General features: G+C 36.9%; 1 protein-coding gene across 2 annotated transcripts in view; it reads right to left on the bottom strand.

The window, feature by feature from the left end:
* LOC588026 (epithelial splicing regulatory protein 2) overlaps nucleotides 1–17,263 on the bottom strand; it is a 43,353-nt gene that overhangs the window by 12,336 nt on the left and 13,754 nt on the right. For both annotated transcript variants that reach the window (XR_972664.2, XM_787727.5), the window contains exons 4-6: nucleotides 5,155–5,250; nucleotides 2,799–2,853; nucleotides 225–335 (exon numbers count right to left, since the gene is read on the bottom strand). Coding sequence is in view for 1 of the 2 variants with exons in the window: in XM_787727.5 (XP_792820.1) it covers nucleotides 225–335; nucleotides 2,799–2,853; nucleotides 5,155–5,250 (262 nt within the window). In the remaining variant the exon portion in view is untranslated. The remainder of the gene's footprint in view (nucleotides 1–224; nucleotides 336–2,798; nucleotides 2,854–5,154; nucleotides 5,251–17,263) is intronic.

A 17,263-nucleotide genomic window follows, 5' to 3' on the forward strand; every position in this document is an offset into this window, starting at 1 on the left:
TGCAGTTTAATATGAAATATGTTGAGATACATTTCAATCCAATTTAGTTTATAATATACAAGGCATAGGCTTAGTAAACTGAAATAGCGAAGGATCATCAATGAAAATAAATGAAAAAGTTCTGAAAGTATGTGTATGTAACTTGACAAAACATCTATAGTAACTAATGACGTTTCATCAAAAGTAGGAAATTCCCTAGAGATATGAGACGGGGAGAGGCTAACCTAGCAATGTTGAGTCCCTTGAAGAAACGAAAGACGTCTCTATCCGATGCTTGCCACGGGAGACCACGGGCTTTCACTGCCGTATCGTCTGGTATAGAATCTGTCTTGTCGCTGCAAAGAAACAAAATCATAAAAACGGTAAAGTAAAATTCACAATTCCTTCATTTCAAGGTGTTGATAAGACAATTTCTGGTATTTGCAGTTCCATTCAACAATCTACATGTAGCACTTCGATTTTTAATGCCTTATTTTGTAGAATTCGATCCTACAAAACTTACATTTCATGTCATTAAGGCGCTCTGATGATAGAACGAGATCCCATTCCACCTCCCATGCAACATATTTGTTCACGTTAGGTTTCAGGAGCAATAGGGAGAACTTTTTGTTTTCGTTTTTGTTTATGTTTACTTTCATTTATGAAATGTAGTTATGCACATTTTCCATGCTTCAAAAGAACTTGGTGGCAGCTTTGTTTGCTATCATTCTAAAAGCACATTGCTTGTTATCACATTATATGCTCAGGATACTAAGATAATAAGAGAGAGAGAGAGAGAGAGAGAGAGAGAGAGAGAGGGGGGGGGAGGAGTAGATTGTGAGAGAGGGATCGGGGGAGAAAAGGAAATACAGACGGGTAGAAAGACATAAACAGAGATAGAGAGACAAAGAGAGAGAAGGATTTATAATGCGAATGAAATAGAAACAGAGAAGGGGGATACGATATATTGAACGAATCTGAAAGAGAGCCGAGCGAACATGTGTTGGCATAAAGGGAAACAAATCCCGATGTAAATATAGCTGGATGAACCAATATTTGCCATGGGAAAGCCGGGTTGAAGTACACTCCACTATTTACCTAAACTCACTCTAAGATGAGAGCTTGACACCGTTTAAGTGAATGCTTAAGTAGAAATTAAATACGTATTAGATACATAAGTAGCGAGCTCGAAGGATGGTGCTTTGTGTTGTAAGTGTGCTCATATTGCTTAGGACATGCAGGATGAAGTTACTTGTTTCTTTTTATCCCGTCATCTTTCCTCTGGATGTAATACGGTAGACGTTTTCAGACTTACTTTTCCACTTGGGAAACCACGAAAAGTGTTTTTTGTTTAAATTGTTTTTAATGTCATCTCCTCTGTAGCTATGGATGGCGGTAGTAAAAACAAACATCCATTTGATATCCAATGGAATAATTGCTAAAATATAGTAATCAGGAACCTAAGCGACAGGTTTTTATTTTTCCGTTGAATTAGGAAAAAATAAATGATTAAACCAAAACTGTTGGGCCAGAAAATTTGCAGCTGTTACCTATCGTTAAAATTCTAACACCTCATTATTCCAGATTCGATAGGTGTAAAACTATTAACTATAGTCATAGTATTCCCACAAATATCGATATTGTATACTGTTACATTTATCTATGGTTGTTATATTTGTTTTGTAAATGTCATAGTTCATGGACTCCCAAAATGAGAAGCAAGTATAGTCAGGATTTGTCCATGAACTATATAAAATTGATTATATGAATTTATTTAAACTCGACTCGTTCAAATACATGTGCGTAAAGCAGTGGTTGCAGCCTAGATATATTATTGCAGAGTATTGCAGACGCGGCATTTATCTCAACTTAACTTCTATATATATTTTTGTATTACTTGTTATGCACTATAAAAACAATTGACTCCATAGAAAGTGGAAAAACATGAGGAATACTACACACTTTCAAGGGTGAGTTTATATGTCAACAAGAAAAATACTAGGAACAAGAAACCAAGCGATTTAAACAGCGAAAGGAAGAGAGCAAAAGAAACCATGAATGACTTTCTCCGAAAATCATAAGTAAACATTTATCTTGAAGAGATTCACCAATATGAGTCATTATAACACTGTCAAAGACTTTCAAAACAAAGTCAGCCTTTTGCTACAGATATGCATACAGTCTTTGGATTGTATTTACTTATGTCGTTAGCTAAACATCACGTTAGAAATTTTACTCAGTATCAACACTGGCGCCGTCGATAAAATGTCTGCCAGCTAAAACGTTTGTATACCAATACAACTGAAATAGAGAACATGCATACTACTTTACATGTCCTATAAAGATTTTGAAGAAAAAAAATAAATATGCGGGCACTTGTTATAAGAGAGAAAGATGTAGTCTGCAAATTGTGTGAAGGGATATTTTTACATTAAGCATATTCGTTAAGTCCATAGTCGTAAAGATTGAGTTGCTGGTAATTGAGTGTCTTTCTTGTTTTGAATTAGGTCAGTTTTTACGTTATTATCACAATTTACCGTGACTTAACAAAAATATTCGACTAGTTACAACCCAAGACTACATATAGAAAATATCACGACAACAATACTTATAAATTGCAAGCTTAAACTAAGACCTAATCCAATACATATTGATTCTCTGAATCTTTGTAACATACCCTTTTCAAATCAATTCAATGTCTAGAATGATTTATTACTAAATCGGACATGCGTGAAATCGAGAAGAGTGTTTGCCTAGTTATTTTCATTTTTCTTCTTTTTACTGTGAATCATGAATTGATGAGATTTTTGAATACTTACTATGTTCCTGGTTCGTATTTCTTCGTCACGTAATCCGGTTTCATGAACAGATGATCTGCAATAAAAGTGGGGAAAGAAAAGAACTTGTGAGAAAACGAACGAATCAATCAAATGTGCATAATAAAATCTGATAGAAATTGAGATTCTGATAGTCGAACAGTTTAGATTGCATGCATAAGAATTTTCGTCTTCCTTTGTAATAAAAAAAAATATATGTAAACAAGTTAATTCAGCTCTTTTTGACAATTGTGTATTATGAGTTTACTTTACTCAGGAACTGCATCATATTAAAAAAAAGTGTTTTTATATTTGTTATAAATCTAAATTATGTCTGCCTTGCGCCCAGCGTATATGGCAATAGGGCTTTGTGTTTGTAGTTTGCTTTATTGGGAAAGCAATGCATAATTCTATCATGAAACAAGCTGTGCCTTCATAACCCTCACCATCTTGCTCTTTCCCATCATCAAACTTGATATTTAGATTAACGTTATCTCTTTACCCCTGGTAATCTGACGCTCGTGTGAAAATTTGGATTTTTTTCTTCTTCCCCTCTCCTGATTTCGAAAAACCGCGCATTCATCTCATCGTTAAAACAATATCAGCGATGCTGGATAGATAATAACTCGAGACGAGACTGTTTACAGTACACGGGGCAAGCATGGACTCTCGTGGATTCTGTGTGACCGTGCTATACTGGCCACATGTGTTGGGGTGGCGCCGCGTTGCGCTGGGAAACCCCCAGCTGTGTGCACGTGACGAAGCGCTACTACCAGTGGCGCGAGTGTGGCGTACGTCTGACCACGCCTTGCCACGCCCATCTTTGGAGTATCATTATCACTTTCTTTCTCTTTCTATTTTCGTGTAAGAAAGAGTACTTATTTGTCCACCGTTCATCTTTAACGAGTATATGGTGTTTAGCCCAATACCAGCGTATAGGCATAATCTACGCGTACTGTTTCTGAACGTTGGCTTTTTATTTTGTCGTTAGATTCCATTCTGAACTTGTCATCTTTATTTTTTTTACTAACGTAAGCGTTGCTCAGCATATCTCTCATGGCTATTTCTCTTATTTTTTTCTTCTGAATTTTAGCAATTTTGAACCTCGCTAGCAACGCTGCCTGCGACAACAAGAAATCAATGTTAGCAATTGCTAAAATCGTGTTTTTCTTGTTTATTTCAGGAATTAAAAGCTTAAGTCAATTAATACGTACAGAATGATTGATGAGTGCAGAGTTAATCTACCTTTGTTCATTTTTAACATGGTTTTCAAATTAAATTCAATGTAAAGTAGAATATAACCATTTTGGATACACAATACTGAGATTGTCCGTTGAGAAAACAATTACAAAATCACCGTACTGATCGATAACATGGCCTGGGAATCCATGCAGTATCAATTTGGCGCACGGATTTTTTTCTTCAATTTTTCACTCAAATCATAATGGGTTAGCTATTTCTAGCACCATGGAATAAAAGAACATGACACACGATCAATATGGCTGGAAATTCTCGAGGCACGTGTTCCTCTTCTCACGACCTTCTCCTGTCCACCATTGCGATGTTTATTGGATTTCTTTTAGTCGGGTGTGATATCTTCCGAACTTTGAGTTGGTACTACAAGTATTTCGAAGGCGCACGTGCGTTATGAACTAAAGTACGCACTTATGAGTTGCGGGGGGTTTCGAATTATACCAGCTTGTTTTGGGTAAAGTGCGAAAGAAACAAAAGGGCACCCTGCATGGGGTCATTATTCCCGTCTATTCCTTTGTTAATCATTTAAAAATAGGATACGTAAGTTTATGCAACGTTGAAATGTGGTATCATTGCGCAGATAAATGACGACAGTGCCTCAGCACGGGTCAGGAAGAAGTGGTTGGCAGTGGTTTGAATGATTAAATGGAAGATGAGGACTATGTGGATTAATCAATTTGTCATTTAGGGGGAAAGTAAACCTCTTTGGTGTGGTACTAAGCTGGAAAAAAGAAACACATTCAAGATGCTAAAAATGTCTAGGCTAGTAACTTTGACATAATTACATAATTGGTAAGGCAAAGTTTTGTGTAGTGTACTCAAGGTATATCAATTGGGTTTCAGCGGGTTATGCCCACTGTAAATGCGTCACTAGTTTTAGTGGTGATGATGATGGTGTTAATGTTGACAACCCAATATTACGTTGTCAAAAGATAATCAACCTTAGTGCTGTCTTTGTGTTGTATTGATTTGTGACATTATGGTAGGCCTATTTTGGGAGATATGATAGTTGATGTGATCTATACCGATTCGGTATGAATGATATCTGATTAAACTTCTTATTGGAAGGTGGCCATTTGACCTAAGAGGGATATAATATACTTACTATCTGAGATCATCTTTGTGACTATACTGGCCATTGTTCGACATTCGTCTAGTCCCGTCTCGGTGTAGTTGAAGTTACCCACATCTATTTTCAAATCTGAAAGAGGGGGATACTTGGTCAAGGAAATCATATTCATCAAAACAATTTCAATCAGATTCTGTCAAGGTTTCATCAAACAATTTAGAACAGCCTTAGAGGTATCAAACTTTAATCTCTTTAAATCTCTTTCTCTCATTCTCAGTTTAGATGTGTATAATGTATTTGTGTGCGTAGGTGTGCGTGTGTTTCTATCTTGTATCATCTGGAATAGAATCTCGGTCTCTATTTTTTTTTTAAATGCTCGTTTTCTCATCACATCAAACGAATTTTTCTTCCTATTTTCCAAACGTCTAATCATACCGTAACATAATTACACCTCCCAAGAACCAAACACAACGCCGTTTCTCGTGCACACCCACGTCCTACACCATCAAACCTCATAGGACGGATAAATTAATCGTCTCTTTTGTGAGAAGAAATTTATTTTGGTACTTAACTGTATGTTGTTTTGTTGCCTTTTCTATGAGTCCATGTGTGTTATGTCTTACATTTCTTTCTCCTCTCTCTCTCTCTTATTCTGCATGTTCTAAGAGGTATAAGCATGTGAAGCAAACAAGTTGCATATTGTCACATCCCCGGTGGGAACTTATGAACTGCATTTCAGTCCACTTTGAGCCACAAAATATTAACTTCTAGCTTCGCCTGTCCTCTCTTTCAATTTCTCACAAAGCGCTGATACGGCCTAAAGCAATTTATAAGAGGGAAGAGAGAAAATAGTGCAAATAATGACAAACAACTGCATATCAAGCGATCCCCATGATTGATTCAATTCGCACCATGATAATTAATCATCTTTGTAACCATACGGTATGGATGAGGTGGGAACAAACAGAAATCGACAGAGAGGGAGGGAGAGAGAGATAGAGAGAGACCTAGAGAAAGAGAGAGAAAGAGAGAGGGAGAGAGAGAGAGAGAGATACAAATCAAAATACATTATTCCGAATTGTTTGCATTTTTCATTCCTAATATGTTTTTCATGCGCTGCTGCGCAAATCTGCGCCAAGTCATTCGGATCGACCATTTTATGTATTGCTGACGATGCCACAAACACGCTGGGCTTAAACGTGGAAGTTTAATGCCATTTAAATGCATGTTAAGAATGATTTCAATAGGTATTCAGTGATTTTGTATTCAATTCCTTCTCAGCTCCCTCTTTCTCTTCTCCCTCTTTTTCTTCTGATCTTGTTTTCCCATGGTAAATGCGTGTGTGCGTGTATGTGAGTTCATGTTTAGAGTTATTGGTACATAATGATTAACACGGTCGCTCTCATCTCTTTCTCTCGGTTTCTATCCCTAACTCTGGCTGCCTCGTCGCCATTTTCTCACTAATTATCGTTTTCTCATTCTCTTTCTCCATTTCCTTGAAATCGAAACATATCATGCCTCCGTTTCTCCATCTCTCTCTCTCTCTCTCTTCCTCCGTAATCACCCTGTTTACCCCCATTCTTTCCTCAAATTCTCTCTCCTCGTTTATGGGGCTCTGTATTGTTGTGTCTGCTCTCCTGGGGTGTGTGGAGAACAATGGACGGGGGATGAGACGGGAGCGTGGGATAGGCCCTGGGCCGGTTCGGTATGTGGTCCTCCTCTATCGCTCCCCGAGCCATGAAATATAAAAAAACCCACATCTCTCTCCCTCTCTCTGATCTGAACACGGATGAAATACATATAGTAATACCTGTAGTACCAAACAATGCGAGGTATAACTGGTCCAGTGACCGTGATGAATGATTGTAGATAAGAGCGAACCGTGAACGTCCACAATCATTCAAAACATTTGCAAGAACGTCAGCACTATAGCTTTGATATTTATTTATTACAATGGTATAGAATTATGAATCATGTACTCTCATAACGCAATATATCGGCACATTCATCAAACTCTTCTTGTTATATATATAGCAAAATGTTATCAACGAATTAAAGTCGAAAGTGACATTCAAAAGATATCTGGATGTGTATTTGGTTGTATGTGTATGCCATTATAAGTTTTGTATAACAAGTTTCAAGGAATCAATTTCCAATGTGTAAATAGTAACTGCCTCCGTTTAATCACTATCCTATTCCGGAATAGCTGATTGCATTCTTATACAACAGCAACAACGAAATAACAAATCATTATTTTGGTATTTATTCAATTTCCAATTGCGGTGGGCAAGTCCATTTCTGTGTTACGGTCGACTGGCTACAATGTGTGGTTCGCTAAAGAATCATCGAATGGCATTCCTGTGAATATGCACGCTGATAATGAATTATGATGCATAAGGCTTAACAATAGCAAGCCATGTGTGTACACATTGTATCGTCACGGAAGGATTTATCACGGAACTTTTATTCAATTTAACACCATTTTAGTTAGCTGTACGATTTAGGCCTGTACCTTCACTAAAACAAGTAAAGACGTATTCTTGTTAAAGAATCTAACACGTAAAGAGATGATCGGTACTACAAAAGCGAAGAATGAAGAATGAACCCTCTAACAAATATTTTATGAGATTTATGATATAATATTTCCAATGATATTGCAAAAATGAGGGAGCAATCTCACTCATAGACCTCAAACTCCTTATTTTATATGGGTATCCACATTCCAAAGTGACTTCACTGAGGCAGAAATATAGAAAATGGTTGCAAGTCCTCGTTGAACCTATTCGATTAAGATTACTGCTTGCTTGAGGATTAAACAGGATTTAATTCTCGAATTCAATCGAATTGTCTATTCTTTTTGTCAGAGAGTCACATTTAAAGACTTCAGAGAGTTGGACTTATATAGAGCCGAAAAATTGTGCAGTGAAGAATGAAACTCCTTATATTGTAGTTTGATATTGTGAGTGCACTAAAGGGATAGACACCAAGAAAAGGTTCTTGGTCTATTTTTAAAACAAATCGAGTTATGTTTTAGGTTGGAACGACCTAGATTGCAATTATTTAGTCCTAGAGAAACTATGGTTAGTCAACGGTGAATTACGCATGACAAGACTAGACAGAACCCGTTAACTTAAAAGCCCCCCCCCCCCCAATTTTAAAAATACAGGATAAAGACTATAAAAAAAAATATAAAAAAATTGACACAGAGATGTGAACTCACACTTTACAAACGAGCTATTTGGGATCTTATTGAAGGAATCCTTATCAAAGACACAGGTAATCGAAATCAATAGCAAAATGGGGGTCATTTTAGCTCAACTATAGCAGTATAATTGCATGGAAAACTGCACGTACAGTGGCTAGCAGCCAAGGATGATCGACAATAGCGAAATGGGGCATGATATTTAGCTCAACTAGCATACAATGCCATTGAAAACTGCATGCAGTGGTTATCCCAATCAAGGATATACTTATTTAGAGATCTAAATCTAGTCAGGACATTGAATACATTCGGAGGACTTTCCGAGTCGTTAAGGACGCAATCCTTAAATGTTATTACTGATCCTGACTAACCCGGCACCATTGGAACAACTAGGACTCTGCCGAAAATCGAGGCAGGGTTAGCCAAGAGAACCGAATCGTTCACAAACATGTGCATGAAGTTTTGCAATGAGTACGAACATCAATTTTAAAGATTATTTGATAGAAATGTGTAAACTATTAGACTACCAGGCTTGTATATTATGGAGTTAACGTTGAAACTTTGCAGATGCGCACATCTACAAAGTATGAGATATCGGGTTTACTAGTGGTCCGTTGTGTAGCTAGCACTCGACCTCTTTAAACCTAAATCAACCCCTGATGCCGAGCTTGCCCTGGCGCCGGGTTAGCCCGCCGCTTTTCGAGGTACTACATTAATATTACAGGAACGGCGTCAGCAGCATTTACCTTGCGTCTGAGCCACGCCCATCCCACATATCGTTTTCACCCTTCCCTATATACACCAAAGGGGTATTACTACTCCACAAACCTGTTGACTCCGGTCCACCCACTTACATATAGTTCATACGGTTGCACTTTTCAACTTTAAAAATCAACGCCATTGTGAACCCACCCCCTCATCCATTACCTCACTTTACCCTAAATCCAGTCCTTTACAGCGTGCCACTCTATGGGTACATTGAACCATTCATAGACATTAATCTCATCCTGTAGCTGTGACCTCGGAAGAGAATGTGTCACAAAAACGGTCAGAGGTAACATGTAAGGAGGCCATGAGCAAAATACTTTATTCGCCATTAAGAATGCTCTTTTGAAAGATCAATGAAGCCTTGAAATATCTGGATGATAACATCGATTCTCTTTACTCTGTTCCGCATAAGCAACATATTTTTTACAGAATGGAAGAAGATTTTTGCATGAGTTGTTCCCTTACCGCGATCCATTGCCTCGGGTGTATTATCATTATCATATCTATTTTTTTTTTCTTTTCTTTTCAGTCGGCTTACACTTTTATCAATTATTTGTTTACCACTGAATGATTGTTATTTTTGGTGTAGTTGATATTCCCTTTGGGTTTGTTATTGAATTTCTCTAAATGCTTTGACAATTATCATTACCTGATTCAAGTTGATTGATTTGCATTAACAAGTCTTTATTTTCGTTGTATTTCCCTAAATGACGAGGTTATTGCATACCTTTCAATCTTTGGAAATATAATATTTGAAATGATATTCTCATGAGTATGAAACATCCCACATCACAATATACAGACACCTGTTGCATTCAATGTTTCCAGAATAATTTGATCTTAAGGCTTTATACAAAAAAAGCTCCCGAATATAGAATAATATCGTCTATACCCATAATGTACTGTCAGACACTGCTACCTTATTTTGTACCATTTCTGAAGTAGATCTCTACCTTAATAATCACTGCAAAGAAAGTCACTCTTCACAAATCTATTTCAAAAGCCGTCTTTGAAAGGGAGATTATAAAGTAGTGAACCCTTCACCTTATTACACCCATTAAGTCGCAATTTCTACACGCATTCAAGTCGGAGAAGACCAAATCTTTTCAAGATGTATGGTCTCTTCTCTCATAAAATGCAAATTCCTTTAAAGGCCCCTACTCTATTGTAAAAGGTATACAATGCGGACCCTTTTCACGACACCATTATTAGTAATGCCTCAGTTTGCCCGTATACCAATCCTATAATTCGGTAAGCAGAGAATACCAACAAAAAACCCGATAGACAGATTATGTAAATAAAATGAAAATAAAGAGTTTTTGTCAAATCTCGTTCCAGACCTCACCTCTTAAAAAGGTCATTGTCAAAATTGATGAGGTAGTGGGTTTTTTTCTTCATGAAAATAATGACGAAGCCTCTGCCAAAAATTCTTTAACCTATAAGACATCATTAAGCATTCGGAGAGGATAAGAGGTCATTTTATATATCGGGTGCAAGGGAAATAGTATTTGTCTGAAGTAATTACTTAGCTGATGAAGTGACTGTCATTATGATTAAAAAACACCATCAATGGATGTGGAGACGAGTAAAGTAGAATATTGTAAGGAGGAAGGGAACTAACTAAAGAGCAGAAGAGAGACATATACAAAATTAAAGAAAGAGAGAAAGAAGAACAGAGGTCATTTGCCATTCATGACAGTAGTAGGAATGTAGGCTCCTCTTATGAATTTGAATTGAATTTAAAATGTATCCAAATGCTTTGAAGTCAGTTTTTGACGTTGGACATTTCCTAAGGAATAAAAATAAACATTTCAGTGTTATAATAATACCATAATCTTCCCCGTACATCTTCATGATCTTTAAATGCGGATATTTCCATTCAGTGTGATTTCTGTACAAATGGTGTTTTCAGCTTTGATGGTATTGAACCATTATATCAAACCTTACATATGAAGCTTCGTCTGAATGAGGATTATTTGACCGAATAAATGCCTTATTTTATCATTTTATAATTACCCTAAACGATAACTTCAACACGCTATTTACATGAGTTTACATTTGGACCCATGCCATGCTGCCGTGTCAATCCACCTCACGCTTTGTATCGCAATTCGCACTTATCGGTTTTCCGAAGTTTCATCCATTCATATCAGTGTCTGGAAGAATTGGATTACCATTTCTACTTATCGATTTATCGACCACGGTCAACGATCTGTGCGAATGACACACACATTCTGTTCACGTCTGAGAATGGATTCATCGTTGAACACCGAAGGACTTTCGTGAAGGACATATTTTTGTTATTAAGCATCAAGACGCGATTTTGATTAACCCTGTCAGTGCCACATGTAAATGTAGCAAGTATTGATCAAAAAGTATTTTGATTTTTCGGTGACGAGGGCATAAAGTGCATCAGACCAGAGGTTTCCAATCAAGTGGTCTGAATAAAGAAATGTAATGTTATTGTTTGAGCTGCATTGTGACTTATTCGTTTTTAAGTATCAAAATCTAGAGCAAGCGGAACAACCGTTGGTTTTAATTTAGAAATGAAACTATTTAATTTATTCAGCTTTATTCCGCGAATGCATCAATAATGCATTCGACTGTCGTAAAGAATGGCGTGTTTGCACGTTATGGATAATGGTTTATCGCGTGGGTGTGTATAAGTAAATAAAAAATTGACAAAAGCACTGTTGATTTGAGAGTTCGCTGGGTAAACTTGGTAATGGTTTGAAAATTATGTGACCCATATCAAATGAAAGGGTCAAAAAGTTTCTCAAAACAAAACTGAGACAAGATCATCCTATATCAACAACTACACTTTCCGGAGACTGACATTATCGTGTACGCCATGTTCACTTTGGGTGTAGATGCGTGCTGTCTCGAGAAACATGGTGTTTTGGTTAAAAATTGCATCCGATATTTGGGTAATAATACATCGTAAAAATCTTGTATCATACGCACAAAAAACAAAGAAGAAGAAGAAGAAGAGGAGGTGAAGAAAGAAGAATAAGATGGTGAAAAAAGAACTGTTATATCATAGAGGAAAATGATGAGCACCTCATCATGATAGTCAGGGTTTATCCACATCTTCTTTGGAATTCTGTTTGGAAGAGTGTTTTACTCTCCGTAACTACATCCGAAATGCCCCTCCCCTCCCTCTCTCGCTCTCTCAGATGACCGAGGGAGGAAGGTAATCTCACCAGAATATATATTTAATGGTGAACATTATTATTAAAATCCATTACTCGAAAGTGGTCAACGCCCTGTCTGACTATTATTTTAAACCTAAATACCCACAAAAACACGTTAATACTTCAGCAATAAAAGGCGTTCCTACCTATGATTAAATCCGACAGAAAAGATAGTTGGACCTACAGACTACTTTGCTTTAAATTTTAATCCGACTCCATGCAGGTAAATCTGTTCACAGCTAAGAAAAGTACTAGACATATCATTTATTCTCTCATCTCCCTAATCAAAACCTACACCAAGCTTCCTTTATAATCCGCAGACAATTCATAATACATTTAACCACGAAGTACAAAAGGATATCTTATGAATAAGAACAACCGCACTCTATAATTTCGTAATGTCGACTGGATTTCATCATGACAATGAGTCGTGATCATCCCTGTCTTTTGGTTTAGACATAATCGATAACTCGGGGTTCCCTAGTGGAAATAAAAGCGCCTATTCTTAAATTGAGACGGTGAGACAAAGGCGGATTAACACTTGGACCTAGTCTAGTTTGATTATAGACCAAGTCCCATGCGTAGTTTGACTTGAGACACTCCTAATAGTTCCTGGTTCAGAGGGACCTCGGAGAAAGACAAAACATTGCGCCCTGGCCTTGCATTCCGTAAAGAGCCTATGTGCTAATATCACAGAATGATGCTAAATAGTGGTCCATCAAGAGATGTTTCTTGGTAGGATATTCTCACATGCATGTCATTACTTCCGTATAGCAACTGCCATTTCAACCTGAATACCATGATTACAGAGGCAGATCGATCTAGTTCAGTGACAACTATTTAAGAACAAATTCCTTGGCTATGTAACCATGAGATCCTCAGAGTCTTGCGTACGTCAACAGACCTAACGTTTCAGAACGTTTTAGATACTTTAAATAACGACACAACCTGAGCTGAGCGTCCATACTGTATTGGTAGCATTCTACTGCATCGTAAACCATTACTATACTTAAGTGCTTTGATTAGTGAAACCCCTTTTTATGGGAAAAGATGGTTTCCATCTTAATGGGACTAAGACGTAGGACAATGGCGTGCTTTAGGGAATGAGGTTTCATTTTTGCCGCGAATGTGAGAAACGGTCCACCACAGAAAGGTCATTTCACATAGGCAGATCCCCAATCGATAACTTTTGTCTTTAATTACCTTGGGCGAGGGCCATTGACTCTCGCCGTTTGAAGGGGCTTTTACGTGGTTTCGATAACAACAGGGGGAAGAGACTCACAGTATCGGTGATACCGAGCATCAGTGATTGCTACTTATCCCTGCATTGGAACTAATTGTAAAGGCGACCGAAGCGGACATTGTATAACTCGAGCAGAGATTTCTAAGCTCTGTCCAGATTCTTCGAGTTGAAGAGTCAATTAAGTTGTCCTCACATCATGCCGTTCGGGTGGGTTCTTGAATTTGATCACCTCAAAGGGCTCCATTAATATCCTACCTATTAGAAATTATATAACCACGAGAGTATACGAATTCCATTAAGTATTGCATATCCTCAATTATTTGTAATGCTAATTGTTATTTTAATTTCAAGATAACATTTTTTGCCTCACAGCATCACAAACTTCTTTCTGTGAAGACATCATCAGTTATACCAGCAGCCTCCCACGATGTTTACGAACACATTTGTAGAAACGCCAAGTTCAACCTTATTATATGCCTTGATTACTGACCTGGATCGAGAGAGGCAAATAATGATTAAAGGCTTGTCAGAGGACATTTAGTGCCATGCTGGGATTCGAACCCCCAAAAGCGTTTATTGAAAATGAAGTAAATTAACCACATTGCAACATCTCGACAATCATGTGTTATCTTCAGTAGATTAAGAATCAAACATGGGGAAAATGCGATTCATAGAAAAAAGTTTCCCTAGTGCTTGCACGTCATGACAATACTTTTAGACAATTTTCTCCACAATCCAAACGAAAATTGTGAACCAGGTCAGAAACTACCTGGTGTGGATAATATAGAATAAGTGGCCATTTTGATTTGTTTTATCATATTTTGGATCAAGGATGTTTTTTGGTGCTAATTCTTGAAGTCACGTTTCTTTGGTTGCGATTTTGTGAAGAAAGGAATCACGTCTAAATAATCTAAATATAAAACAGTGGTCTTCATACTATCAACGCCCAAATGTGAACACCATACAAAATCACTCAGGGATGTGCGATTTTTGGTGATAAACTCTATCGAAGAGACATCATTTCAAAGCTGTTGATATCTTACTGGTGTTGAACCTTTCACCTTTCCTCGGTTTTAAACAGGTAGCCAACCGATCTTTCAATTCTGACAATAGGGCTAATCTTTTTTGTTTGCAGCAATACGTGACAGAACGATTCCCTTCTCAATTAACCTAGTTTGTACCGAATTGTACCGAATGGTGACGATTGGGTGACGATTGGGTGACGAGTACATCCCGATTTACCTCGGCACAACGCGTAAAGTTCTCGGGAAAGTCCGGCATAACCCATACTAACTCATCCGTATTTTGAACATGCTTGAAGTCCTCGTGAGTCAGTAAAGCTAATTACTAGGTATGTCTCAGGAGTCAGGAAACCTTTTCTTTCCCTACGAGTAATACTGAAGTAGTTCGTGATAAACAAAATTCGGCTCCCGATTCTGCACTAACTCGGCACTAGTGTCAAGAGCTTAAAAAGTGTCATTATGTATACAATATTAAAACCATTAGCTATTAAACTCTTATGGGGTGATTTATTTCATTCAATGACTGTTTTTGCACCAAAATAGCTAGAGGGCACGAAAATATTCTCCCTTTAAGAGAGACAAAACTGAAAATGTTTTTATGTCAATCTTTATAATCACCATCTATAAAACCTTAGTTTAATAGTCGATTAGTCTTCATAAACCTCTAAAATTTAATTCGGCTTTTGTAAGCATATTTACATAACCTGAAAAGGAAATATGACATAAACAAACTAGCCCTCCCAATTTTTCCCCTTTTTTCTTCAAAGGATATCGACTAAAGCAGAAATGATCAATCTGATAAGACACGGTTAACTAAAGAAAATCTTTTGGAAAAGGAGGATATTCTATAAACCTTCTCATGCATCACTGAAGTATGTACGGGGAGTTAACTCCTACTGGAGCATTGCAGTGAACGTCATAATAACTTAACTGTTAAAACAATTATTTCAACAACTATTCAAAACAACATTCTGGACTATAATTAAAAAAATGTTGGCAATGCAATTGAAATGTTCGTCTAAAAAGGTAGTTTATTGTTGAAAATTAAATGTTTCATCTTATACTTAGTCCAAATGATCCATTAGATAGTGGGGTGATTGTGAAAATGTATTTATACAAATATTCATTTGATTACTTTAATGTGATGCTTTTATAAATATAAAATATATTCAAAATCACAAAACTGTAAATTCACTGTGTTTACGGTTTAAAAGTGAATGATAAGAAAAGGGTCATAACACTACTATCGAAATGTCCACATCAAAGAATCTCCCTTTAAGAAAAACAAAATCACGTCTCGTCACATTATGGAAAAAATACCTGAATATTACAAAGTCGATGAATAAAAAGTTGTTTGCGTTTTCAAGGCGCTGATCATCGTGGTATAATCCTTCATGCGTAGCTACCTCTTTGCCAAACCGCAAAAAAAGACAATAAAACCTGAAAATACTATCAAAATCCAAAACCGTCGCCGCTATTGTTCAATTTCTATAACTCGGTGATAATGCATCGCCATAGAAAAGGACGGAAGAATAATAATAATAAAAATCATCTCCGTACAGGTACCACGGACCAAAGACCGATGATTGATTTGAAAAGGGGGTACCTTGTTACCCCGAATCATCGGTATTTGGGATTTTTTTCTATGCGCTATTCTTCTTATTGTGGTGAATGGGGAAGCTATGCACCATTTCTCAAAAAGTTTGATAAAAATTATGAGCTGTTCCCATCATAGCAAGATTGCATCTTATAATGCCTTCCATTTTGTGCTCTCATAACTAGACAATCTATCACTAATCATTCTCATCAATAAGATATGATAGCTTTTGCCTGTCATTTCTATCTTGATAGGGAGATCCATCTTTAATACTGGAAAAACATAAAATTCTCGTATGTTCAAATGGGGTATAGGTCGATGATATTGGGAGCGAGTTGAACTTAATAAGCGTTCTCTCTAGTTTTGTACCGAACGAAATAGCTACTGGGTAAAAAGTCTCGAATGAACTCTCGAATGAAATAACCGAGAGGCAAAGTCTACAGAACTGGCATTAACGAATAGCTATTTTTCTTTTATCATTCTAAAAGGAAGTAGTAGGTTACAATGCACGTTATGTGGGATTACAAACGATGATAATGAAAATGATCAATTAGAGAATTACAATTTAGTATTCCGCGTTTGAACAAGGAACCTATATGAGGAAATCGCTAACAGAAAAAGAGGAAGCCGTTCTCAAAATAGTTCATGAATTCTAAAACAATCTCAAGGTTGACCATATTATTCTTAAACAACAAAAATGGTGCTTTACTGTCTAAAGAATTTTCGGAATTCAGTGTGGGATGTCGCTGAATAGGCTACTCTGTTTCCTTTACTTGATACATTGAGAATAAAACGATTTTCCTTTACGCATCTTTAAAGCTTTTAAAGAGGAAATCTACCTCAACGCCTTTCCACCTTGGTTTATTCTCTTTTTTAAATCACACAAAAGAAGTAGTTTGGTAACGGTAAACCGTGACTTATCTCATTAGGATATTAGTTTTAACTTTAACGGTTTCCAAATAACAATGAAAATCACTTCCTTCTTGGAGAATACTACGGTATAGTTTGACCGATTTAGTTCATTAAGCAAATACATAACTAAAATTACGTTGATTTCACTGGCTGTTGTTTATAAAGTATTGAAAATTGGAAACATTACAACACTATATTACGTAATCT

This window comes from Strongylocentrotus purpuratus, unplaced genomic scaffold (genome assembly GCF_000002235.5).
Source record: "Strongylocentrotus purpuratus isolate Spur 01 unplaced genomic scaffold, Spur_5.0 spur5_scaffold_8, whole genome shotgun sequence".
Taxonomy (NCBI): domain Eukaryota; kingdom Metazoa; phylum Echinodermata; class Echinoidea; order Camarodonta; family Strongylocentrotidae; genus Strongylocentrotus; species Strongylocentrotus purpuratus.